At 51.3% G+C, this 25,442-nt stretch overlaps 1 protein-coding gene across 11 annotated transcripts in view; it reads left to right on the top strand.

Annotated features, from left to right (window-relative positions):
• The window catches only part of Smco4 (single-pass membrane protein with coiled-coil domains 4), a 53,797-nt gene extending 30,597 nt beyond the window's left edge, over positions 1 to 23,200 (top strand). For all 11 annotated transcript variants that reach the window (XM_052189075.1, XM_052189065.1, XM_052189069.1 and 8 more), the window contains 2 exons: positions 2,864 to 2,940; positions 22,490 to 23,200. In XM_052189075.1, coding sequence (XP_052045035.1) covers positions 22,567 to 22,746 — 180 coding nt within the window. In that variant the 5' untranslated portion in view covers positions 2,864 to 2,940; positions 22,490 to 22,566 and the 3' untranslated portion in view covers positions 22,747 to 23,200. The remainder of the gene's footprint in view (positions 1 to 2,863; positions 2,941 to 22,489) is intronic.
• The last annotated feature ends 2,242 nt before the right edge of the window (positions 23,201 to 25,442 follow it).

Genomic DNA, 25,442 nt, shown 5'->3' with positions numbered 1-25,442 from the left:
GGCCTTCCAGAAGGCTCACACCTGCTGAGTTCCCGTGGTGGCTGAGAGATGAGAGAGGCCAGCCGTCCTGTCAGGGGTGGAACACTAGCCCTTCCCAGGCTAAAATGTAGACACTCCTGGTTCTTCTGAAGCTGTCTGCAGTTAGGGCTGGGGTGTGAGTTTGCAAAGGGACCAGTGGCCTTCTGTTCTGACGTGCAGTCTTGTTCTGCTGTCTCCGAGTTCCTTTTCCATTCCATTCAAAGCCTGAAGGCTTCCGGAGAGCGGGTGAAGCCAGGGAGGATGAGTGTTTGTGAGATCACATGCTAGCAGCAGGGTGACTGCAGTCTACAGCCTTGTTCTTGTTTTCAGACTTGGACATTTAAAACTCTGCTTGGTGGTATCGAACAGAGAACCAAGTGATTTAGCTCTGTGGCTAAAGCCGTGTGAGGTCCCGAGGGATGGATGGGTGAGAGGGCAGCTGTGCAAACCTAGAACCTACCTAGAACCTACCTCCTTCCCTTTCCTGAAGTGAGAGCTGTAGCCTGGGCCACCCTCACCCTGGCTTCTGGGTCATCGAGGAAGAGTGGGGCTCTGAGCATGAGTCCAGGGCCCGCCTCAGAGGCCCATTTGCCCCAGTGCTGCTTGGGCTATCGAAACTGGAGTGGGCTTATTCTCACCGGGCGTGATTAATATGAATGTACAGTAAATCAACAACTTTCCTAAGAGGAATTCAGTAATAACCAAGCCACTTGGGGGCGAAATGGGAGTCTTTGCCAGCATGAAGACCTTGGGGTAGAATCACCATGGCTTAGTCAGGAGACCCCATAGGCCAGCTCGCAGACTCAGGATGCCTAGGAGAAAGCAGTGAGAAGATGGACGCAGAGGTGCCAAGGAACGCCTCTGTCCGTCAGCGCTGGCCCAGAGGAAGAAGCCTGTAGGGAATGTGTGCCCGCTGACTGCTTGCTTTCAGACATCCTGTCTCAACACTGAGAATAAATCTCTGTTTGGAACTCCTCGTTTGGTGGCAGTCTGTGTTCTATACAACACAGTGACTCTGATGTAGTGCCAGCCTGGTAGCAAGAAAGCTTCTATCCACTCCATGCTTGCTTTGTCACACTGTCACACGGGGTTGGTGGCGGATAGTGCTGGTTTGAGCATTATTTGTTCCATGTGTAAACCTTTTCATCCTCTTGTTTTTTGGCTAGGGAAACTGAGTCCTGGGCAGAAGCAGTGGCAGGACAGAGTCTTTGCTTCTTGGGATAAGTTAGGCAAGGGTGGGCAGACAGCAGAGCTACCCCAGGGCTTACTCTTGCAGGCCAGCTGCTGTCCCTGTCCACCAGCATCTGCTCACGAGAGCTGAATACCGGAAATCATTGGGCCACTGAGCTGTCCCCAGGCACATTAGCTGGGCACACGGTAGCCAGTGAGCCAACTTCAGTAGAAAGTGGCCCTGCTGAGGCTGAAGACCAATCAGGCCTCTTCCTTCGGATTTCCAGCCCACTCTTCTGACCTGGCAGTTTTGGCGATATCTTCTTTTTGGAGCCGATGTGAACTACATGTTTTCTGATGGTCATTGTGTTAGAACAGTGAGGTCACTCCAGTTCTTATAGTGCCCAGTAGAGTGCGGATGCCTTGATGTGACGTTTGCGGCTGTCGGAAGAGTCGATTGCCTTCTCTTTCCTAGTCTTTCTAGTCTTGCTTCCTAATCCTGCCTTCAGTATCTTAATCTCGGAGCCTTACCAGTCTGCCCCACAACATATGGCAGTTTGGGTTCTTGAAGTGTGTGTGATCCTGAGTGCCCAGCGCTACAACTAAAGGGGAAATATGTCAAGTGGTAGAAATTGGCCAAAAGTCTGGGATGTTCTTATGTGTGTATTTGTGTGTAAGTGTGCGTGTGTTTGTACATATGTGTATATGTATGTGTGTATATGTGCATGCATCTGTATATGCATGGCTGTGTATAGACATTCAATAAAATGGAAAGTATATAAAGTAGTGTTGTTTACCATTAGGTCAGTGAATTCACGTTAGACCGTCCTTCCTGGCTGAGCAGCCGAAAGACTGACAGCCACATCAGTAAGCCAGGCTACACCAGAAACAGAATTAGCCATAGCCGAACCATAACCCTAGAGGCAAATCAATGTTTATTCCTTAAGACAGAACATCGATTAGGCAGGAAAGGCGGTACATTAAGTCAAGGTTTAGCTTTGAGACCGGGGGGGGGGGGGGGGGGGGGGGGCTCTGTTTGGTTCCATTACTTAGTTACTCTTCTCAGGTTCTCCTGACCGTGTTCGCAGTGGAACCCTTCCATTGGTGTTTTACAGGCCCCGCCCCTATTATAATTCCCCCTCCCCCCCCCACCCCCGTCTTCCCTGAAGTCGGGCGGGGGTGGTGGTGGGGTAGGGGTTAGGGGGGTGCAGAGCATACTAATATCGAATGTTTCTGGGGTTTTAGGAACCATTTTTGAATACTCTTGAGACAGTGGTGTGAGACCCAAGCCATTGCCCCCTCTTTTCTTCTCCCCATCTTTACTTCAGAAGCTCCTGTTTTCTCACTCTCTGCTTCTATTTCCTTTCCGGCCCAGCCCTGGGTCTCTTACAATAGTGACTGCTGGTCACAGGAAACGGGAATGGTCTCATGCCAGTGTAAGTTGGCAGAAGGTTGCTGAGGATTCTCTGGAATGCAGGGAACAGTCTCACCAGTCTGCTGGGAGTGCTGGTAGGAGGCCTCCTTGGGCGCATCTCTGTGACAGGGAAACTCACTGGTCACCCGTCACCTGTTGCTTAGGGGAGGAAGCCTGTGTTTGCCTTCTCAACACTGGGAGCCAGGTCGGATAGCTCATCTCCAGACATCTCTTACACTTTCCCTTCTAATTTCCCAACAGGAATAACTCAGGTCACGCTGACTGGAAATCGGTTGACTGACATCAGTGAAACGGTGGTTCCTGAATTTGAAGAAAAGGTAAAACCTCTACTCATTCTTGGGGAGATGGCAAACATGGCCCCTCTGCTGGGCCTCATCTTGCTTTATCAGAGACCTCCCTCAGATGTCTGCCCAGGCGCTAGTTTTGAATTCAGGTTGCACAGGGGTCAAAGGTGAGGCTTTAAGCTCACTGGTTGCGCTGGCACCCCTGTCCACGTGGGCCTCTAGGCAGCTCAGTAAGCAGCTGCATATAACTGTCTCCCTAACAAAACATTTTACTTTAAACCGTCCAGATGGTTCCTTTTCTCAGACTGTTTATGCGCCTGCTACTTACTCGAGAGAACCTTCTGATGCCTCCGGCCATTTTCGTGGTTGTGTGCCTTGGTAGACAAGTCCTAGCTCTTCCGTGGTGACCACAGCCACAGCAGCCTCTTGGGTCTAGAGTTCTTACCTGCTTGCTTGCAGGTAATTGTACACATACATCCATTTTCCTTCTCCCAGCAGTCTTGGGACACAGGCAGGCAGATGGTAGCCTTTTGCTGTGAGCGAGCAAACAGGTTCAGAACCTCAACGTTTGCTCTGAGGCCACGCTTCAATGTGGAGATAGTCTGTTTCTCGGTTCCCTGCAGGCTGCCTATGTCAAACCCTGGAGTCCCACCCTTAACCACTTCAGGTTCCTTTCAGGGCGAGTTGCCCTTCTGCAGACCCTGCTGTTTCTCCACCACGGCTTGGTACCTTTCCTCCACATCCAGTGTCCTTCTCCTGATCCCTCCCAATCAGCATTGAAAGTGGGCTTGTTTAAACGCTAGAAGTAGAGTTGTTTCATATGAGTGCTGCGTGGGTGACACTTCTTAAGTCAACTCGAAGACAGTGTCAAATCAACTTGATCCTGCTGCATCTGATGATGTTTTCTTAAAAAATAATTGCAAATGATCCTGTCAATCGCTGCACACTGAATTTGCCACGTGGTATTGTTCACTTACATGGAATTTCTAAAAAAAGAAAATCAACTTTTAATTAGAAAGCAGATTGCCCACTGACATTTGATTTGTCCTTTGATGGGGCAGTGGGAAAGCAGCCGCCACAGTGCGAGGCCAGGTTGTGGTCCAGAAGGAGGCAGATTAGCTTGGGAGCAGGACGCAGCTTCAGTGAGCCATTGTTTCCTGAAATAGGCTGGCCTTTCCGGTCTTCTCTCGGAAGGCCTTCCTCTGTTTTTGATACAGTTGCCCACGGGGACTGAGCAGGAGTCCTCTAAACAGGCCATACCCTGAAGGTGTAGCTGAGTGGCGGGGAGGAATACCAACGCTCTCCTCCTGGGAGGGTTTGCAGTGAGAAGTCTCACACACACACACACACACACACACACACACACACACACACACACACACACACCGTGATGCCGGAACTGAGAATGTATGAATGTATCAGACTGTGTATTTCCAGCTGTCGCATAAAGCACATTTTAAAAAGTTTTCGTTGTTCTTTCCACTGTGTACTGTGCTGTCACGTGAGGCTTTTTCATATATATATGACTCTTCCCCACATCTCTCCACCCTCCCCTTCCGCCCCTCCTACCCATCATTCCCTTCTTCCCCTAAGCAGTCCTACTTCACGTTTATGTCATATATACACACACTGCTTTATGTATCTCCGTAAAATCTAGGAAGCACAAATGAGAGCAAACTGAAATTTGTCTTTCTCAGACTTTTTTAACCATAAATTTGCTTAATATGATTATCTCTGGTGGCATTTATTTCCTCGCAAATGATATAATTTTGTCTTTGATGGATGGAAAAATTCCATATCAGTTTTTTTCTATCCATTTCTCTTGTTGTTAGATACCTATAGGTTTTGGTTTCTAACCTTAAAGGTCTAGTATCTGTGATGCTGAGGCCGCCCGAGGCAGCCTGTGCTCCTAGTTGACTGGGTCTCATTGGCTGCACCCCCACCTCGAGCTGGCACAGCAGCAGGGACAATTCAGTCACTGTCAGATGAAAGGACCAGAGAAAGGGGGTAGTCATGAGACAACCTTGGGGTGCCCATCATTTCCCGGGGCTCCTTTGGGCTCTGTGGCCTTTTCTGTTTCCTGTTCAGCAGATAGCAACGTGGGTATCACAGATCCCTTCTCTCCCCACCGTCTCAGCCAGGCGCACAGTAGTTAACTTGTTTTTCTTTTCAAACCAACACTCAGAGGGTCTTGGTCTGGACACCTTCTCTCATTTTCTTCCTTCGCAATCTGGAGGCCTCAGCGCGTCTCTCCAAGCTGGCTCAAACTGACCTACCACCGTCCCAATCCAAACCAGCTTCCTGTTGGCCCAGCCGACTGCCCAGATCTGTCAGTGTCAGCCTGGCACCTGTCTGTCTCTACTCTGCCCCGCCCTTTGGCTGAGGGTTAAGTGACAATGCATCCATTGTCCCCGTCCCCCTTGCAGCCTGTCATGGCATCCTCCTGCTTGGATTGTATCTCTAAACCTGTGAAAAGGGCTGTGCAGACTGAAGATACACTGTGACCCATTTTCAGATGTAGTAAAAGAACTGCCAGACTCTCAAGGATGTATTGTGTGGGATGGCTGTTGTTCTGGGACATGGATCAAGGGGTGGCTTGCTTCCAACAACCCCAGAACTTCAATTCCTAGAAGTCAGAGGTGAATCATTATTTCATTTGGAACCTTCCTAAGTTCACAAGAAATAACATCCTGACACCTTTTCCATTCCTGAGTGACCCTCTTCCCCAAATTTTTGGCATAAGAATGTTCAGTAGTGTTTTAACTCAGGAACTCATCAACAATTCTAAGCTGGTGACTGAAAAGCCGGACACCCTCCAGGGGAGAAAGAAAAGCAAAGCTAGCAGTGTGCAGTCCTCCTGTCCCCAGCGTGGTGGCAGCCCTCCTGTCCCCTGCAAGGCTCTTTATATCTTGACCTTGACCTTTCTCTGATGAGTGTTTACACACACAGCACAAATCTGAAGCACCCCTCCCCCTTCTTGATCTAACACCCCATCTTCACAGGCTTCCTGTTCAAAGCAATGAACAGAAATAGTAAAATTCCAGCTGTAGTTTTGGTGGCCTGTAAGGAACACGGCTGATATATGATCTTAAATTTGACATGTGACTGGTGAATTACAGCAAAACCACCATGACATGCTGTACAAGGAAATCTATGGGTGTCACGGGCACTGAGGTCGAGTTTATGACCAGCATCCCTAAGGGCTCAGAGATGGCCCTCTTCTTCGTCTTTAGAGTAGAAAGTCATGTGACCTTTCTGGTGGGTCTTAGAGAGAACTCCCGAGTGGGTTAGACAGTCAGAGGAATAGGTCTGTCAAGATGGCAAAAGAGATAGTTGTGGGGCATGCGGGGTGGGGCATGAGCTCTCTCTCTCCAAGGTGGGTAGGAGCTAGACCATGGAGGTCTTACTTAGGGACAGTGTTATTTATATAGGAATCTGGCTTCTTTAATTCTGTAGCTAGAGGAACACTGTTGTGGAATTTATGCTAGTGAGTCCTGGGTCAGATTTTTCTCTTTGGAATGTGACTGCCTTCCTAAGACCCCCTGGAAGGCAGCAGTGTCCTTTTTTTTTTAATATAGAGTTTATTCAGGGCATGGGGAGAGGTGTTAAGAGGGTAGTAGAGGCAGAGAAAGGCAGAGAGAGCAGAGAAGTGGAGGAGTGTGTGGCCTTGAGCATGTGGAGAGAGGGGGGGGAAGGGAATGGGGTGAGGGGGCAGGGAAGCCGGGAGAGAGAAGTGAGGAACTAGAGACCAGGAGCCCATCCTGCGTCCTTTAATCTGTTGTTTATTTTACTGTGTGTGTTTGCACTGGGATGGGGATGTGCTGTGGGAGGACAGTGAGGGGGCTGGTTTTCCCCAGCACGCACTTCCTGGGGATCAAATTCAGGTCGCCTGGCTTGGTGAAAAGCACCTTTATCTGTGGAGCCATTTCTCCATCTCTCAGTCCTTTCTCATGGGTGTGAGACTCAAAATTCTAGACTCCGGGGTTGTGAGGCCTGGCTCCGGTTTAGCGCTTAACCAGATGACATGCTGCAGTGCTCCAGTGGCCTGCAGTGCTCCAGTGGCCTGCAGTGCTCCAGTGGCCTGCAGTGCTCCAGTGGCGCTCTCCCTCTTGGGCCTGCCAGGCGGGGACATTCTAGCTTCTAATTTCCTCAGATCTTAGAAACTGTACTCTAATGACGCTGTGTCGGCAAAATCTCGAATTCTTAACAGATTCTAACTGCTGGGAATCTAGATGTTTAACGATCAGTTACTGCTCGCTTGGCTTTCTCATTATTAGTCTGATGGGTTGGTTTTTGACCCTGCATATCGAGTAATGCATATTTACGCCAGTAATATTTTCGTGCTGAAAAAGTTTCCAGTGGCTATACTTTCTAACGGGAATGAGGTTTAGATGAGTCATCTGTACCTTCTGCTGAAGACATTCGCATCTCCCACATCTGCTGCTGTAGTGATTTTGAAGTTTGCCGAATGTTTTTGCCGGTAAGGGGAAAGGAGGGGGATGGGGGTACCGCAGGCTTTACCCTGCCCAGGTGAGCCGGGCTCCAGAAGGGTTTGGGTGCGCTTTCACACCTCAGGCTTGACAGAGTCGTGAGTTTAGGAGAATTCACAGCTTAGGCACCTGGTCCGGCAATCTTCAAGATCAAAGGTCAAGCCAGAATCCAAGGCTGTGGAGATAGAGAGAGAGGGCAGAAGCTGTGTCGGGAGGCAGTGAGGAGCAGCAAGGACAGAGCCTCGTGTGTGGGGGGCGCAGAGGGGAGGTCGGGGCGCGCAGTGCTTTCTGCTACAGCAGTATTAACCAGAGGAACAGGCTGACACCCGTCCGATGGGAAGGCTCGAAGTAGCTGTGTTCTCCCACTCCTGCAGACGGGCGTGAGCTGCGGGTGAGCTGCTCCCGGGCCGGGCCGCACTCAACACACCAGCATCGTGCAGCACTGGCGTGGGCGTCCCGAGCCAATCGGCTGAATGCTAAGCCAGGCCTGGGCTCTGCTGGGTTCTGACATCTGGGATTCGAGGGCGTGGGAGGCAGGTCAGAGCTGCATTGAAGTCAGTGGGGACTTCTGCTTTCCCTTATGTGGGGTGCAGTGAATTCGGCTTCTAGGCTTAGTACTGGAGGAACCTGATCATCCCCCTCAGGAGGCAGCCAGCAGCAGGGGTGGCTGTGACAAGGCCAGGGACCTTACAGCTCTCCCTGACTTCGGCTGTTGGCACGTCCTTATTGACAGAGACTCCCAGAGGTCTGCATGGATAGAGGCCATGGCTAGCGTGGAACGTAGGGAAGTCGGAGATGGGGGGAAGCCACCTTCCTTGCTCTGAAGGCCCTTTGTTCTATAGTTCACTCAAGCTCTCCACCCAGTGTTCACTCCAGTAAGTCAACTTAAAGTTTAAACCAACCGAGCACTAAGTTCAAGACCAGATATGTATCAGTGTGTTAATGACGTGAGCTTTAGTAGCCCAAGGTCGCTTTCCGATGGGGCCATTTTCCTTCTCCCACTCCAAGACCCACGCTTAGGAAATCCCCGTGAACACGCACCACTTGGTAAATGTTTATTATACCCAGTTCACTGCCTGTCTTCAGGAGCCTGGGGCTACAGTGAAGCCAGATAATAGGCCTCAAAATGCCCGCAGTCGGCTTTGGAGGTGTTTTGAACTGATCGCTCTGGTCCTGCTGCTTTCTGGGCCGCTGACCGCATCAGCCCCTCTGCTCTGACTGCCGTGGCCATCTTTCTGAACTTGATACATTTCAGGCTGCTCCTGCCTCAGGACCTCCTCCTCACTGCACAGTACCCTTCACACAGCACATGGTTACTCACTGCCGTCTTCCTCGGTTAGAACTCCAGTGCCAAGAGGCCAGGTTCCACCGCCAGGGTCAGACATTTGCACACCAAGGCTGCCTTGTGTGTGGTGAATAGTGACTGTTTCCTAGGTCTGCCGGGTCAGTCCTCATGGTGCCACAGTGGCTCCGCCCTGCTCTGAGGGATGCCGCTGGGAACCAGCTCATTCAGGTTCCGCGAAGTGAATTCTACTCTGTCTTCATCTCCAGGTCCAGCCCTGAAGGTGGCCTGAGTGCCAGTTTCTTTAGCGAGAAGGGCCCACGTATAATTTTGGGGATAAGCAGTTGCTATTCTTTAAAAAAACAAACAAACCACAGGCAGCCCATCCCCCCCCCCCCCCCCCCCCCCGTCTCCTTTTTAATGTATCTGCACCATCCGGTGCTATAATTTACTTACTATACTTTAGCTTAGAGGTGGCTTTTCATTTTAGAGGGTCTACTGATACTTGTGGTATTTTAGTTGTTAATGAAGTCTATGCCTGTAAGAACATGAGGGCTGTAGTCATGTCTAAGAAGGAGGGGGAATGTGCCCAAATCTTGTTGCAAGGACAGGCTAGCAAGTCTGGTCAAATGACATTTTCCTTTTTTTAAAAAAAAGATTTATTTATTATATGTAAGTACACTGTAGCTGTCTTCAGACACCACAGCTGGGATCTGAACTCAGGACTTTTGGAAGAGCAGTCAGTGCTCTTAACCACTGAGCCATCTCTCTAGCCCCCCACCTTTTTTAAAATTTAAACTAATAGTATCTATTTTATTTTATTTATTTATATTTTTTATTTATATGAGTATACTGCAGCTGTCCTCACACACACACTAGAAGAGTGCATCAGATCCCATTACAGATGGTTGTAAGTCACCATGTGGTTGCTGGGAATTGAACTCAGGACCTCTGCAGAGCAGTCAGTGCTCTTAACCGCTGAGCCATCTCTCCAGCCCAAAACTAATAGTCTTTGTGACATTTTCTTGTTGGGGGTACAACATAATGCATCAGCCACAGGCAAGGCAGAGCCACAGGGTGATGTGCCAGGTCCTCTCGGGGACCACAATTCCCTCTGTGGGAGATGACGTATAAAAAATGTTAAACGCTGATAGTTGTTGGATGAGAATGTAATGGGCTTACTAGTGAAGAGCAGGCTGGAGCCAGACCGCTCAAGTCTGACACCCACACATTACCTACCTGTGTTCTGGACCCGGGCCAACCCCAGAACCTTGCCTTCCTTTCTCCGGGATGAGGGCCTAGTGACCAGAGAGAGCTGGGGGCCTGAGGACGTGGTCAGGGGTCCATGAGAGCCACAGGAGGCCTCTTCATGATCTGTGACAATATGCACAACGAGGCTGACGCTGCAGAAGGCTCCCTGAGGTCTGATGCCTCAGAACAGAGAAGAATGAAGTTTTACTATTAGACTGATTGTGCCCAAACCTAGCCCAAAAGGAGATGATCACCCCATTCTGTCTATTTCAGATGGAGAAATTAGAGAAATGACTTAAATTAAATATATGTAGTTTGGTCTACACTTATTAGTGAATTCTCCCCTGAACCTTGCCTTAGTCCTAAGCGGATATATCGTTAACCAAGAGACGATTTGGTCTTGCTTTGGCATGCCTGCTGTCTTCAAGTGTCTAACTGAATAGCAGATGAAGTTGAGGACACCTATGGCTTTGAATAGGGTAGGGGCTGGGGAGTGCCAGCCAGGAGGGCCCAGTCACAGGAGGGACTGAGGGGTAGCAGGGATCCTCTTGATATGTTAAATAGGCACCTCACGTAATCATCCAGGGGGTCTCTGGGTCAGGCTAAAATACTCCAGACATGCCCACCAGGGCTGACCCTGCTCTGCTATCCACGCGGAAGGTCACCCCAGACATCTTAACGGGCTATTCCTTACCTTCTTCCAGACTGGTCCACAGTCACTTTCTCCACCATTCACCACAAGGTTAGCAGCCTCCTGGAGGCTGGTGTCAACTCTCTCACATTCCCGTGAGTGTGAGAGAAGACAGTGCCCTACCTAGGGCAACATTTCTTCCCGCTTCGCTCACAGCCGGGCCTTGCCCTAGTGTATAGAGATAGTTGAGTGAGAGGTATTTTTATCTCTAATTTACAATGGAATAATTGAAGGTCTAAGAGGCCAGTGGTCTACAGGGTCCCTGTCCCCGCTATGCCCCGAATTGCTCTGTTGTGCTGTCTGTTCTGTAAGTAGGTGCCATGCAGAGCGACTGTGAGGAGAAATGAATAATGTGCAGCAGCCATGCACCCTGCAGACCTCAGGTGCTAGGAAATGTTATCCACCGAAGTCACTGAGACCCTGGGATTGCCGGTCAGCCCCCGCTCTGTTGTGTTCTTGGATATCTTCTTACACATGACTGATCCTGGTTTTCTTGATTCTTCTGCCCTCACTGTGAGGTGTGCTTCTGTCTGTAGTTCTGTCCGCAGTCCTCTGGTTGTGCTTGCCAGGTACAGCCAGAGGACCAAGGACAGAGGAGCCCTGCGTGCCTGCCAGTGTTCCTGTGTGTGTTTCCAGGAAAGCACTTCTGTTAGCAGCAGGTGTTCAGCGGGAGGCAGGCTCCCCATCTTTCTCAGTCTCCCGAGTAGCCTGCCTGTCCCTTCCCCCTACTCCGTGGCAGAGTGGAGCAAAGTGACCTCAGCAGGAGAAAAGGGCTCTGGAGACTCTTCTCTGGTGCAAGAAGTGAGGTCTACATGGAGAACAGGCAGGCTTTCTGCCCTGGGCCTGGTTCCTGACTCTCCACGTGTTGAGTGGTCATATTTAATTTCCAGTCCTCAGCAACTTAACGTGGCCCCTACGCCAGGCCGATCTGTGCTTGCTGGGCACGCCTCCACGTCCTGACTGACCACCTTCATGCTCTCACTCCTGGGCAAGTGTAGTGCTGGGCAGAGAAACCTGCGCTGACCCTGGGGCTTGTCAGAGCTGCCCAGCCCCCACTCAATCCGACGGGATGCAGCCCCATCTTTTTGCCTCCCTCAACTGTGCAGTCTACGCACCAACACGAAAAGCTAGGGTTTTCAATGAACTAAGTAACATTTCCTTAGTAGCCAAAGTTTGCAAAAAGCTTTCTGGCACATTATTTTAGACACCAGGGCAAGCCTGGGTTGAGATGGACTCTGCCAGTAGCACGTAAGATAGCCTGAAGGTCTCACACTCTTCCTGCGGCTTCGGATTCTAAAGCAGGAGCAGGAACTGTTGTCCAGAGTGTTCCCTAGACGATGGTTCGTTCTGGTTGGTTCTGGCCGTTTGGGAGCAGATGTGTGGAGCAGCACCTGAGCGGAGGAGCTAGGCTGGAAACACAGCTGGCTTCTCACTCCGGGCCTGGGGCCTGCAGCTCCCAGCCTCAGTTTCCATTTTCATAGTACAATTGCCTGCACAGTAGAGTGGCAGGAGTGGGTGCGTCTGGGAAGCCGTAGCTTCTGTTCTTAGTTGTGGGTGGTGGGCGGCTCTGTGGAGTAGCAGAGAGGATTGGGTGCTTTATATCAGGTCCGAGTGCGGATCCTCAGCCGTTATTCCCTCGTTAACTGTTTCCTATGTGTTTATTGTGGATTCCACTGCAGTTGACTTCGTTCTTGCCCCTTACAGTCTCTGACCCTGGAAGACTCCTTGTACTTATCTGACTGCCTCTCATCATCTACAGAGTAAAAGGCAATCCTGCAGGACTGTGGCGAACCCAAAACGAGTGCCTGTAGGCGGAGCACAGTGCGTTCAGAGGGTGCTGGGGAAGTTCTGGGTTACTTGTGCTATAGTGTTATAGCTGCTCCAGTGTGCCAAGGGTTATGCTGTCTGAGGGGGCTTAGGAGAGCCAGTGGCACCGGGCAGTGAAAGGCTGAGGAGTGCTGACTGTGGTGGGTGGAGCCTGTGCTGCTGATGCCCCAGGAGAGCCTGGAACTCTTTATAGCAGCATTCAAGCAGAGCAGTGTCTATGGTTAGTGTTATTCAAGCTACTAGGAAATGAAAATGTTTCTAGGAGACAAAGACAGAAAACAGGTAAAGTTAACTTTATTTAAGCCCAAGTATCCAAAATATTATCATTTCAACATGTAACCGGTATATAAACTTTTTAGTGAGGTATTTTACATTCCTCATTTTGGCATTAATCTGTCAAACTGTAGCCTATATTAAACACAGCTTGTTTTGGAAATCAGGCACGTTTAAGGGTTTGTGTTATGTCTGCGTGGGTATATGCAGGGGAGTACAGACATCTGTGGAGGCCAGAAGAGGGCATTGCATTCCCTGGAGAGGGGCTTGCAGGCCGCTAGAGCTGCGCTGTGTGAGTACTGTCAATGGAACTCAGTCTGCAAGAGCACTGCTCGCTCTTACCCATCGGTTACCCTGGCAGCATTTAAATGCTTGGGCTTCGGTGCTAGGCAGCCCGAAGTTTACAGGCCTGGGATGGACGGAGCTGGGAGTAAGCTTTGTTGTCCTTGCCTGCCCTCGATGGCAGGAGCCAGTGTTCGAACACATCTTCCTAGCAGCTGATGTCTTACTAAGGGAAAGGGAAACGGGAGGATTCTGTCTCACATAGCTATGCAGTCCATTTAAAAACAATCAAAGCAGCAGATGTGTTCAGAATTTCCAACCTTGTATACAAAGACAGCCAGTCCCCTCTGGGTAGTCAGCTTCTGTGTGCTCCCCTCTGGGCAGTCAGCTTCTCAGTGCTCCCACCGGGCAGTCAGCTTCTGTGTGTGTGCTCCCCTCTGGGCAGTCAGCTTCTGTGTGTGTGCTCCCCATTGTGCAGTCAGCTTCTCAGTGCTCCCACCGGGAAGTCAGCTTCTGTGTGTGTGCTCCCCTCTGGGCAGTCAGCTTCTCAGTGCTCCCACCGGGCAGTCAGCTTCTGTGTGTGTGCTCCCCTCTGGGCAGTCAGCTTCTGTGTGTGTGCTCCCCTCTGGGCAGTCAGCTTCTGTGTGTGTGCTCCCCATTGTGCAGTCAGCTTCTCAGTGCTCCCACCGGGAAGTCAGTTTCTGTGTGTGTGCTCCCCTCTGGGCAGTCAGCTTCTCAGTGCTCCCACCGGGCAGTCAGCTTCTGTGTGTGTGCTCCCCTCTGGGCAGTCAGCTTCTGTGTATGTGTTCCCCTCTGGGCAGTCAGCTTCTCAGTGCTCCCACCGGGCAGTCAGCTTCTGTGTGTGTGCTCCCCACTGGGCAGTCAGCTTCTGTGTGTGTGCTCCCCACTGGGCAGTCAGCTTCTGTGTGTGTGCTCCCCACTGGGCAGTCAGCTTCTGTGTGTGTGCTCCCCACTGGGCAGTCAGCTTCTATGTGTGTGCTCCCCACTGTGCAGTCAGCTTCTGTGTGCTCCCCACCGGGAAGTCAGCTTCTGTATGTGTGCTCCCCTCTGGGCAGTCAGCTTCTGTGTGTGTGCTCCCCACTGTGTGTGTGCTCCCCACTGGGCAGTCAGCTTGTGTGCTCCCTCTGGGCAGTCAGCTTCTGTGTGTGTGCTCCCCACTGGGCAGTCAGCTTCTGTGTGTGTGCTCCCCACTGGGCAGTCAGCTTGTGTGCTCCCCTCTGGGCAGTCAGCTTCTGTGTGTGTGCTCCCCACTGGGCAGTCAGCTTCTGTGTGTGTGCTCCCCACTGGGCAGTCAGCTTCTGTGTGCTCCCCACTGTGCAGTCAGCTTCTGTGTGCTCCCCACTGGGCAGTCAGCTTCTATGTGTGTGCTCCCCTCTGGGCAGTCAGCTTCTGTGTGCTCCCCACTGGGCAGTCAGCTTCTGTGTGCTCCCCACTGGGCAGTCAGCTTCTGTGTGCTCCCCACTGGGCAGTCAGCTTCTGTGTGCTCCCACTGGGCAGTCAGCTTCTGGGTGCTCCCCACTGGGCAGTCAACTTCTGTATGTGCTCCCCACTGTGTGTGTGCTCCCCACTGGGCAGTCAGCTTGTGTGCTCCCTCTGGGCAGTCAGCTTCTGGGTGCTCCCCACTGTGTATGTGTGCTCCCCACTGGGCAGTCAGCTTGTGGGTGCTCCCCACTGTATGTGTGTGCTCCCCTCCGGGCAGTCAGTGTGCCCCTTCTGGGCTCTGCTTTGGCCCAGTGAGTACACTGGGTACTACATGTAGCAGGTTGGCTTTGGTGTTTCCGTAACTCAACAAAGCAGCCTTCCTACCTGATCTACAGAGGAAAGTCAGGTCATGAAAAATGTAATGCCTCGCCTGGGGTCTCGTAACTGCGTGTGGCAGAGCTGAGGCTGCCTTCAGCCAGGCTCTTGCCTCCAGCGCTTTCCCTGCTAGGAGTCAGTGCCGTATACATTATGATTTCTAAAGTGGGGGAAAGGAGGTCATTTTAGAACATTACACACATACACAATGTCTCTATATGTATATATATATATCTATGTGTGTATGTGTGTGTGTCCATCGGTGTGCACACGTGTGAGAGAATAACGTTATAATCACAACCATAGCGGTTCCTCATCTCCCTGATCCACCCACCCCTACCTCTAGTCTCCACCCACTGGCCACTTGGAAGGTTCTAGAGTTGACCAGTTTCCACAGGCTTCCATTGGTGGGGGTGGGACCTAGCCTGTGAAGTCACTTTAGAATCAGGAAGAACTCCATGTTTGTGATGTTTCTGGTTCTTTGGGTAGGGGAGCTAGAGGCTGTGGTGACCAGCTGGTGGCGTCAGTTTCCTGCCATCTTACTGGGTTTATCAGGTATGCCCATGGGGGTCTCCGAACTGGGGACAAGGTCCGTGAAAGAATGTGACAGTTGTATGTGTAGGGAATCCATTGGGGGAGCAGTTACAAGTAAGAACATGGGCTGGGCATAGCTGCTGGGGAAAGTCTGATGAAATGGCCAGCTCAGCCTCTTTTCCTCTCCGCAAGGGGCTGACTGGTGAACCCGTCAGTTGTGGCCCAAAGGCAGCCGAGGGCAGGAAGGTGTGTGTGGTTTGCCCAGAGGGTGGTGGTGTTCTATAGTCAGCACTGCGGGCTGGCAGTGCATTGTGCTGCTCCGTCCTTGAGTATGCTGGGGTTCTGGAGGAATCCCTAAATTCTGGCTCTGTTCCATGTTCAGTGCAGAGAACATCAGAGCCAGCGTGAGGCATTTATCACCATGGAAACAGCTATCGGTAACCTAAGAACACAGGCCTTGGTAGAGCTGGGTCCTTCCAGAGTTGAAGGCTGCCTCTCTGTTCCTGATTGCCACCACATCCTGGTCCCTGCTGTTGTCACACAGGACACTGAGTAGCTTCTGCAGTTCCTTCTTCTGCGTGCCTCAAGGGAAGCGCTGCTCATTTTTGTGCAGACGCTTGTCCAACCGCAGTGGCTCCCCAGTGCTTCTCAGGCCAGCTGGCTCAGATGCTTTTGGAAGAAAGCTACCCATTCCCAAAGATGTCTGCAAGGTTCAGCTCTGGCCCGGAAGAACACCTGAGTCAGTCTCTCAGATCTGGGGTCGAGCGTGCGCACTCACAGAGCAGTGCCCAACATGTGGACCATTTCTCCCTGTTGGGTCTTTTTCCTTTTACTATAATTTTTTCAAGCCTTGCTCGCCTTTGGCCAGTTTCCTAGTCAGCTAACTTTCCAGTTCACTCCCCGAACAAACAAACCCCTAGAACTTTCTTTCCAGTTTGATCTTCCCCTCCTATGTCCCACCCAGATGGGTGGAGCCATCCCTCCTCTCTCCTTCAGCTTGACTGCGCACCCCCTCCTTCCCCCAGCTCCCACCCCCATGCTTCCCTGTGTCTCCTCCAGGTCTTATCCAGTGCTGACGGACCCTGTGTCTGTTCCTGTGTGGACCAGGAGGCCCTCCTGTGTCTGCTCCTGTGTAGACCAGGTGCTCCCATATCCGCTCCTGTGTAGACCAGGCCCTCCTGTGTCTGCTCCTGTGTAGACCAGGCCCTCCCGTGTCTGCTCCTGTGTAGACCAGGCCCTCCCGTGTCTGCTCCTGTGTAGACCAGGCCCTCCCGTGTCTGCTCCTGTGTAGACCAGGTGCTCCCATATCTGCTCCTGTGTAGACCAGGCCCTCCCATGTCTGTTCCTGTGTAGACCAGGCCCTCCCGTGTCCGCTCCTCTGTAGACCAGGAAGCCCTCCCGTGTCTGCTCCCGTGTAGACCAGGCCCTCCTGTTCCCCTTCATCAGTTTCTTCCCTGTTCTCTTTCCATTGCAAGTGCATTTCAGTTCTGTTCCTCCTCATATTCATCTTTAGCAACAGGGTTCCTTCTGCTAGACCCTCAAACACTCTCTGACATTTTCTGGTTACCCTCATCCTTAAAGTCAGAAAACCCTTTCTGGCTGTACAGGCTAACAGCAGAAACTCAAGCCAGCTCTCTGCACTTTGCTTTTCAAAATGGATGCAGTCTTTACAGTTTGGGAGACGGTGAAGGTGCTCATGTCAACATGGAAATCAGCTGTGTCTTGAGTGTGTTTAGCCAATTTTTTTTTTCATGACAGAATTCTCTCAAAGAAAGTAGCATGCTCAATCGCATTCTGAAGTATGCTCTTACGAGACAAGTAAGAAATCCTTTAGGGCGTTGGCAGATGCATGCATTTGTTGGTCACATCCAGCCTCTGACTAACAGGTGCAGCTCGTGTCGTCTTACCTGTCGTCTTAGCCGTGACCTTGGCTTTCCTGGGTCCCGTGATGAACATTCGCTTCAGTTTCTTTTCCCCTTCTCCACGTCTACTGACCCACAGCTTCCAGGCTGCAGGTGTGCAAGCAGGTTCAGTCGTGTGTCTGCCTTGCTCTGGTGACCTCCCTAGTCCCACTGAAGGTCTGCAGGCAGACTCAGCTCCAGACTCTCAGCTGTCTCCTGGATATTTCCACAGCAGCACCCATTCGACATCCTTACACATGGGCAGGTGTGAGCAGAGAGTTAATGTCTTCCTGGTCTCCCCAGTACCAGGCCTTCCTCCTGTCTTCATGGTGTTTCTCACGATGGTGTCACTAGACAGCTGGTGGCCCACCCAGTGTCTCCAGACCTTGGATTCCTCTTTGTTGTCGCTGCCAAGTCCTCCCTGGGCCGCATGTGACCTGACAGTGAGGCCTACCCACTGGACGGACTCCTGGCGAGCAGACCCAACCTCTTCATCGTGTCGATGCCCTGTGTCTAAGACTCCGACACCTACTAGACCATTCCACTATGCCTCTCACAGGACACGCTACTCACCGTGCCTCCCTGTGCGTGCTGGGGTATTTTATTTTATTTTATTTTTGCCAACTTGGCACCACAAAGGCCAGTTTGGGAAGAGACAACCTCAGTTGAGAAAATGTCTCCATCAGATTGGCCTGAAGGAAGATGGGCATTTTCTTGATCAGTGATTGTTATGGAAGGACCAGCATTGTGGGTGCTGGCACCGCTGCACGGGTGGTCCCTGAATTACATTCTAAAGGCAGGCTGAGCCAGCTGTGAGAGCAGTCCAGTAAGCCGCGCTCCTCTGCGGTCTGTGCTTCAGTGTGTGCCCCTGCCCATGCCCCTGCCCTGACTTCCTCGGTGATGGGTAATGGTCAGGACACATAAGTCATAGCCCCTCCTCTTCAGGTTGCGTTTGGTCACGGTGTTCATCAGAGCGGTAGGCAGCAAACAGCACACAGTGTTAAGCCGTCAAGGGCCTTTGCTGCCCTGGAATGAAGCCCCGCCTCACTAAGACCCTGGGAGGAGCTGACTTGGTAGCCCAGCGCCCCACCCACCCGCTCCTCCCCCACCTCCCTCCTGGCCCATGCTCCTCTTTTGCCCCTTCCCTGTGCGCACACAGGGTTTCCCTTCCAGTTACAACTTCCGGGTTGCTCTCTCTATCTGCCTGCATTACAGGTGCACCGGAGGCATCCGTAACCTGGTAAGATGCCCAGAATTTGGACTGTGCGTCCTGTGAATACAGACTGAGCTGGTGCTATCCCTGGGGTCTCAGCCTCAGGGAGCTTCTCAGTACGTCTGAAGAGTGTCAAGAGCTGGTCATGGGGGCTGGTGCCTTTGATTATTAGCTGCACATGTGTGGGAGGACCAGCAGCCGTTGAAAGATCAGGACGGGAAGTCAGGCACTGTACTGTTGCCTAGAGTGGCTACTTAATGCAGGGACTCAAGGTGCTCTTAGCCAGCCTGGGAGAACTCTGTGGGAGGGAACAGCTGTGGGGTTAGTCTAGGTCGCTTTACAGTGAAGTGCCCACACTCGGGGTACTGCTTGTTCAGGTACAGGATGGACCCTGGGTGCTGCCCCTTATGTAGCCACAGGCTACTGTCTACAGGTACTGTCTACAGACTGGGTGACTGCCGGAGGATATTTTTCCTCTTTAGTCCATGGTGTTCTTTCAACGGTAGAGAAACTAAAGCCTGTTGGGGAACAGCGCAGTTCAGATCTAATTACTCCAGCCTGGGTTTCACTGAGTCTTGTTTGCCCTCGAGCAAGCCACATCTGAGAATCCCCAGATAGCAGACGGGGCTCCGGAAAGTTCTACCTGCTCTGCCTGAGCCTGGAGCAGTTCTGCGGTAGAGCCGTCTCAGCCAGCCAGTGCCACCCCTGGTCCAGTGGGCAGGCAGAGCCTGGCCTGGACCATGCGCTTTTCCCCTTCAGACCCCTGTGGTTCTCACTGTTCAGATGATGGTGTCAGGGCCCGGGGAGGTGACCTGACGGTGGCGAACACGGTGTCAGGAAGCCCAGTCTGGAATGCCTTGGCTTTCTGAGCTTCGTGCCTTCCTCCTAATTAGCAGTGATGAGAAGTTCTACCTCAGAATCCTCCAGGAACAGATGGCCTATATAGTTACTCCACAAGAGAAAGGGGCTTATGTTGACGCACAGTTTGAAAGTTTCAGTTAGATCTCTGGATGGACACCAAAACACGAGAGGGAGAAGGAGGGAATGCCTGCAGTGACCTCAGCTCTGCCTTTTAGAGGCTCCAGCACCCTCGGCAGCACCCTCGGCTGGATACTAGGCTTGTCACAGCTGGGCCACTGAGAAGAATCGCGTGGCTGAAGCAAGCATTACTTGGTTGTGGCTGATGTCGTGCGACCTTAGCGCAGTGATGCTAGTTACCTCACACAGTACGGAGCTGCCTGATTGGAGGAAGCATGCTTTCAGGATTCCTAAGAGAGTAGGATACCTTACACTGGAAAAGAATTTAGCCTCTGCCACCTCACAGGATCACTGAGGTGTGGATGTCTGCTTCCTTGTTAAGATGATATTAAGATACCAGAGGCCACACACAGCCCCAGATGATAAGAGTGCATGGTCTCTGGCATAAGAGCCCTTGTCAGAGGAGCCCTGGGGAATAGCTCTTCCTAACCTGGTGTTTGCTTCCTGATTGCTGTCTGGCCATTGTCTTGGTTATTCTGTCCCTGCCTAGTAGCTGACTCTGACTCCTTCCCATGTTGGAGATTGCTTGCTATGAGAGCTGGAAGGTGGACCGCGGACATACTGAGCCTGAGTGTGGGCCGGAGAGTGTGGAGTTGGTCCTGGCAATCAGCATTATAGCTGCTTCTAGTGCCACGTGGAGAAGACATGGTGACACTGTGGCTGATGGAGAAGTCACAGACTGGTTCCCGTGCATTGGGAACTGAATCTGAGGAAGGACTATGGCTCCTTGGCACCCCTTCCTTCCAATGCCCATTTCCCGAGCTGACCCTCTCAGGTTTGGAGGAATCTGAGGTGTCAAAAGTTCTAGGTGAAGTTCTCAATTAGAATCAGCCAAAGTATATTTCTGTTGCTTGAAACGAAGAAGTGGAGTTCTATAGAGAGGTTGTGCTATAGTTATTTATGGGTGTTACTCATTTTTAGGTACTTGAGTATCTCCAGGAGTCTCAGAATTCAACACAAGACAGAAGCCAGTTGAGGGGTGGTGAGACCATAGCCTCGTCCAATTTCCCTTCATCGTGGATCTGAGCAGACCATGGGGTGTGGTCCCTAGAAGACAGAATCAGCCCCACTTATAGCCTAGGCTTTGGAGGGTGCCTAACACTAGTCAGGAGAGTGTGGGTGAAGTTGTCTTGCCATGACCTCTACTGTTTCTTTGCCCTTAACTTACAAGTTGCAAATATAATATGCATCCTAATTTTACTTGAACTATCCGTGTGTGTGTGTGTGTGTGTGTGTGTGTGTGTATTGGTGTGGTATGTATGTATTGGATGCATGTGAGTGAACAGGTGTGCGTTCCCATGTGGGCAGGTTGGGTAAGTGACTTCCTGGGGCGGCATGTGTCTATTTTATCTCAAATAGGAAGCCAATGACAAACAAAAGTATTGATACCATTGAAAACCAACTCAGTGATCTACTAAGTTCAGGGTCAGTTCAGGGTCATTTACAGGGACAGCAAGGTGCAAAGGAGGCTGCCTCTCCGAAATCCCACTCATTCCCAGCATGGGCGATGCCTAGAAACCACAGCCCTGGAGCCGTCTGCACAACTTACAGGCAGATCTGCTGATTAGAGCCCCTTCAGGCATCTGGTCTGAGTCTCCTCAGAAGCCCTTACTGCTCATGTAACTTTGGGGAGGGGACAGCCGTACCCATCTGGTCAATTTCTGGGACTGCCTGACAAAGTTTTTATGAATCTCCCTTTAGAACTTCCTGAGTCTTTTTATTTTATTTTAATGTTTTTATTGGATATTTTCGTTATTTACATTTCAAATGTCATCCCCTTTCTCAGCTTCCCCCCTCCCAGAAACCTCCTATCCCATCTTCCCTCCCCCTGCTTCTATGAGGTTGCTCCTCCACCCACCTCACTCCTACCTCCTCTCGCTCAATTCCCCTACTCTGGGGCATTTATCAAGCCTTCATAGGACCAAGGCCTTCTCCTCCCATTGATGCCTGACAAGGCCATCCTCTGCTACATAATGCAGCTGGAGCCATGTGTACCCCTTGGTTGGTTTAGTCCCTGGGAGGTCTGGAGGGTCTGGTTGGTTGATATTGTTGTTCTTCCTATGAGGTTGCAAACCCCTTCAGCTCCTTCAGTCCTTTCTCTAACTCCTCCATTGGGGACCCTGCACTCAGTCCAATGGTTGGCTGCGAGAATCCGCCTCTGTATTTGCAAGGCTCTGGCAGGGCCTCTTGGGAGACAGCCATATCAGGCTCTTTTCAGCAAGCATTTCTTGGCATCCACAGTAGTGTTGGGGTTTGGTGACTGTGTATGGGATGAATCCCCAGGTGGGACAGTCTCTGGATGGCCTTTCCTTCAGTCTCTGCTCTACACTTTATCTCCATATTTACTTCTCTGAGTATTTTGTTCCCCTTCTCAGAAGAACCTAAGCACCCACACTTTGGTCTTCCTTCTTCTTAAGCTTGAGAACCCAGATGTCCCTCAACAGAGGAATGGAAGCAGAAACTGTGGGACATTTACACAGTGGAGTACTACTCAGCTATTAAAAATGATGAATTCATGAAATTCTTAGGCAAATGGGTAGAACTAGAAAATATCCTGAGTGAGTTAACCCAGTCACAAAAGAACACACACGGTATGAACTCACTGATAAGTGGTTAGTAGCCCAGAAGCTTGGAATACCCAAGACACAACTCACAGAGCACATGGAGAACTTCCCGAGTCTTACAAGGAGCTTCCCTCCAGGATGGTGTGTTTGCTACACAAAAGGAGACCAGAGCAGGGTGTAGGGTGTCTTCATCTGCTGCTGTCCCGTACTGACTTGAAGCTCACTGCTGACTTGGCTGCCTGTCTCTGCTCCCCAGTGCTGGGGTGTGGGGCATGTTCAGGGGTGCCCAGCCTAGTATGTGAGTGCTGGGAGTCTGACCACAAGCCTCACGTCTGTGGCATTGCTCACACACTGAGCCTCTCCCGGCCCTGAGATTTCTTTTGTTTGATCCTTCCTGATCACATTTGTTCTCTTGCAGAGGTCTCTTGCCTGGACGGAGTAGTTTGGCCCTTCAAGCCCTCTCTGGACATATCTTCCCAGCATCTTCTAACAAAGATGCGTCAGCTCAAAGGGAAGCCAAAGAAAGAGACGTCCAAGGACAAAAAGGAGCGGAAGCAGGCCATGCAGGAGGCCCGGCAGCAGATCACCACTGTGGTGCTGCCTACCTTGGCTGTGGTGGTGCTCCTCATTGTCGTGTTCGTGTATGTGGCCACTCGCCCCACCGTCACCGAGTGAGCGCCTCCGTGCCGGCTTTCCTCGACAGAGATGTCCGCGATGCCAAGCTCTGAGCAGGAGTGCCCTGTCTCCTCTGGTCTTTGACTTGATCAATATTTCTCTACTTTTTTTGGTGGGGGGAGGGAATAGGGAACATTTTATCAGTGAATGTGCCATTTACCTGATGGTCCACTTCATGTGCCTTTCAGACTTCAAAGCAGTGTGTGTGTGTGTGCGCGCGTGTGTGTGTGTGTGTGTGTGTGTGTGTGTGTGTGTGTGCACTTGGGGAGCTCACCGCATCTCTGGGTGATGCTGCTGGGATCACAGCCGCCCTCCCTCCCAGCAGCATGCTTCCTTGCTCCAGGTCACAGCTTTCTAAGGGACAGCCTTTCCTCTCTGTGCTTGATGGGCTTTGAAATATGTCGACTCAAAGTGAAATATTTATTTTTTGAATAAAGGAGATAATAGTCTTCAACTGGGTGTTTCTGTGTTTGTGTCCCTTGTCCCAGCCTTGCCCGTGGTCTGCCCCTCTCTCCCTGGCTGCTGCTCTTTTCACTTGCTGCTAGGCTATGCTCGCAGGAAGTGATGTATTTTGACTGAGTAAGTCCAGAGAGGGACAGAGTGAGTGCTGATGACCTTTGGTCTCTTTGGTATGACCACACAGGCTTCCTTGCTGGTGAGCCTTTTCTGCTGGATGCTGCATTTGCAATGGCAACACACCACAGTCCATGGGTAAAGGGTCTGGCTAGCGTTTGTTCTTAGTGGATGGATGCAGGCTTCTCTCATTCCAGGTGGGTTTTAAATGCAAATTGGCCGAGCCTCATTTTCTTTGGGCAGCAGGCTTCCCAGTTTCTGGTGCCTGATGGAGCTGCCTCCTTGAAATCCTGTTCCTGGTAGCTGTGCCGTGGGCACCCCTCCGCTCTGTCCTGCTGAGTACAGAGAGGTTTGCTAGGAGAGAAGGCTTTTCCAAATGCAGTGCTGGTCCCATGACTTGCTGACAGCATGGGTGTTACTGGGTATTTGGAGAGATCTTGGAGAGATCCTTTCCTGGAGAGAAAATGGAAGATTCTAGCTGATGTCTGCGGATGCTGACTTGGGTGAGCGGTTGGTGCAGCCTCCTGCCTGAGTGTCAATGGCCCTGTATAGATATTTACTAACAACTTTGTCATTTAGGGTTGACAAAGTATGTGGCAAAATTTCTCAAGTGTGGGGAACTCAGGGTTCTGTTTTGAGCCTGTTCCCAATTGGTTCAGCCTCTTTCTGGGAACTGTAGTTTCTAGAGGTGGCAGAAAATATTTTTTACCTGGATCTGTTTCTTCAGTAACATACCATGGTTTCTCAAGAATTCACATACGACCCACAGTGTACCTCAGAAGATGGGAAAGGTTACTACAAAGGGGGCTTTTTCTAGAAGGGATGGTGGTCAGTGGCCAAGGGACTGCTCTACTAAAACTTGATGCTGAGGTAGGCTTTCCTGAGGGATGTTTTTCCTAGTCAGGTGATTGACAGGCTGATGTGGATTAACTCTCTAGAGGGAACAATGACATGATACGCATTTGCTCTTCACCAGAAAAAGCTTCCTGCACAACAGTAACTATGAACTTCCTTGTAGTGCAGATTGAAGCGCAGATTGATCTCTCTACTCTGGCCCAGATATCTGACTCACATCACCTTTAGGCCGCAACCAGAGTCCTGAAGTGTAAGTTCCCAATTTGACAAGCTGTGCATTCTGAGGAAAGGGCTCATGCTAATGACCTTCAAGCTGCTACCCTCAAAGGAGGTAAACCCGGGAAGACCAGCCCCAGAGGCCACTGTCTCCACAAGTGTGTTGGGTTTCAATGGATTCTCCCAACTCTGCATTGCCCACGTGTATAGGCGCAGGCCTTGCCTGCTGAGATCACTGCAGCATCTTAGATGCTGTTAGTAGATGAATCCAGCTTCCACTACAGGGTACCTAACAGGCATACTCACAAGCCTTCGTCCAGGTGAAGAGGAACCTTGCTCAGGAGACATAGAGAGAGATGTCTGTCCTGTGGGCTCCTTATGGAAGCATTTCGGGGTTCTTTGGTCTTGCAGGTTTTGAGTTATCTAAAAGTATGAGTTTGGGACAGCAAATCTCTTTGGCTTTCTAACTTAGCAGTCTCAGGCTCCCAAACCTGACCTGTGGGAGCCACATCTGTTCATTTTACCATTGAGATGGGAAGAGGATAAACTGAAATACAAAACTAGCATGGCATCTTAGCCAGTGCGACCAGGGAGCTCAATAATGCCCGTTTCTGCCATTGTCAGTGTGCGCAGACCCTCACAGGACACACGTGGAGCCCTGCCCTGTCAGCGTGAGCAGACCCTCACAGGACACACGTGGAGCCCTGCCCTGTCAGCGTGAGCAGACCCTCACAGGACACACATGGAGCCCTGCCCTGTCAGTGTGTGCGGACCCTCACAGGACACGCATGGAGCCCTGCCCTGTCAGCGTGCCCTGACCCTCACAGGACACGTGGAGCCCTGCCCTGTCAGTGTGCGCAGACCCTCACAGGACACGCAGACCCTCACAGGACACACGTGGAGCCCTGCCCTGTCAGTGTGTGCAGACCCTCACAGGACACACGTGGAGTCCTGTCCTTGTCAGTGTGCGCAGACCCTCACAGGACACACATGCAGCCCTGCCCTGTCAGCGTGAGCAGACCCTCACAGGACACGCAGACCCTCACAGGACA

This window comes from Apodemus sylvaticus, chromosome 7 (genome assembly GCF_947179515.1).
Source record: "Apodemus sylvaticus chromosome 7, mApoSyl1.1, whole genome shotgun sequence".
In the NCBI taxonomy this organism is placed as follows: Eukaryota; Metazoa; Chordata; class Mammalia; order Rodentia; family Muridae; genus Apodemus; species Apodemus sylvaticus.
The sequence above is the reverse complement of the archived record's forward strand: the minus strand, read 5'-3'. Positions and strand labels throughout refer to the sequence as shown.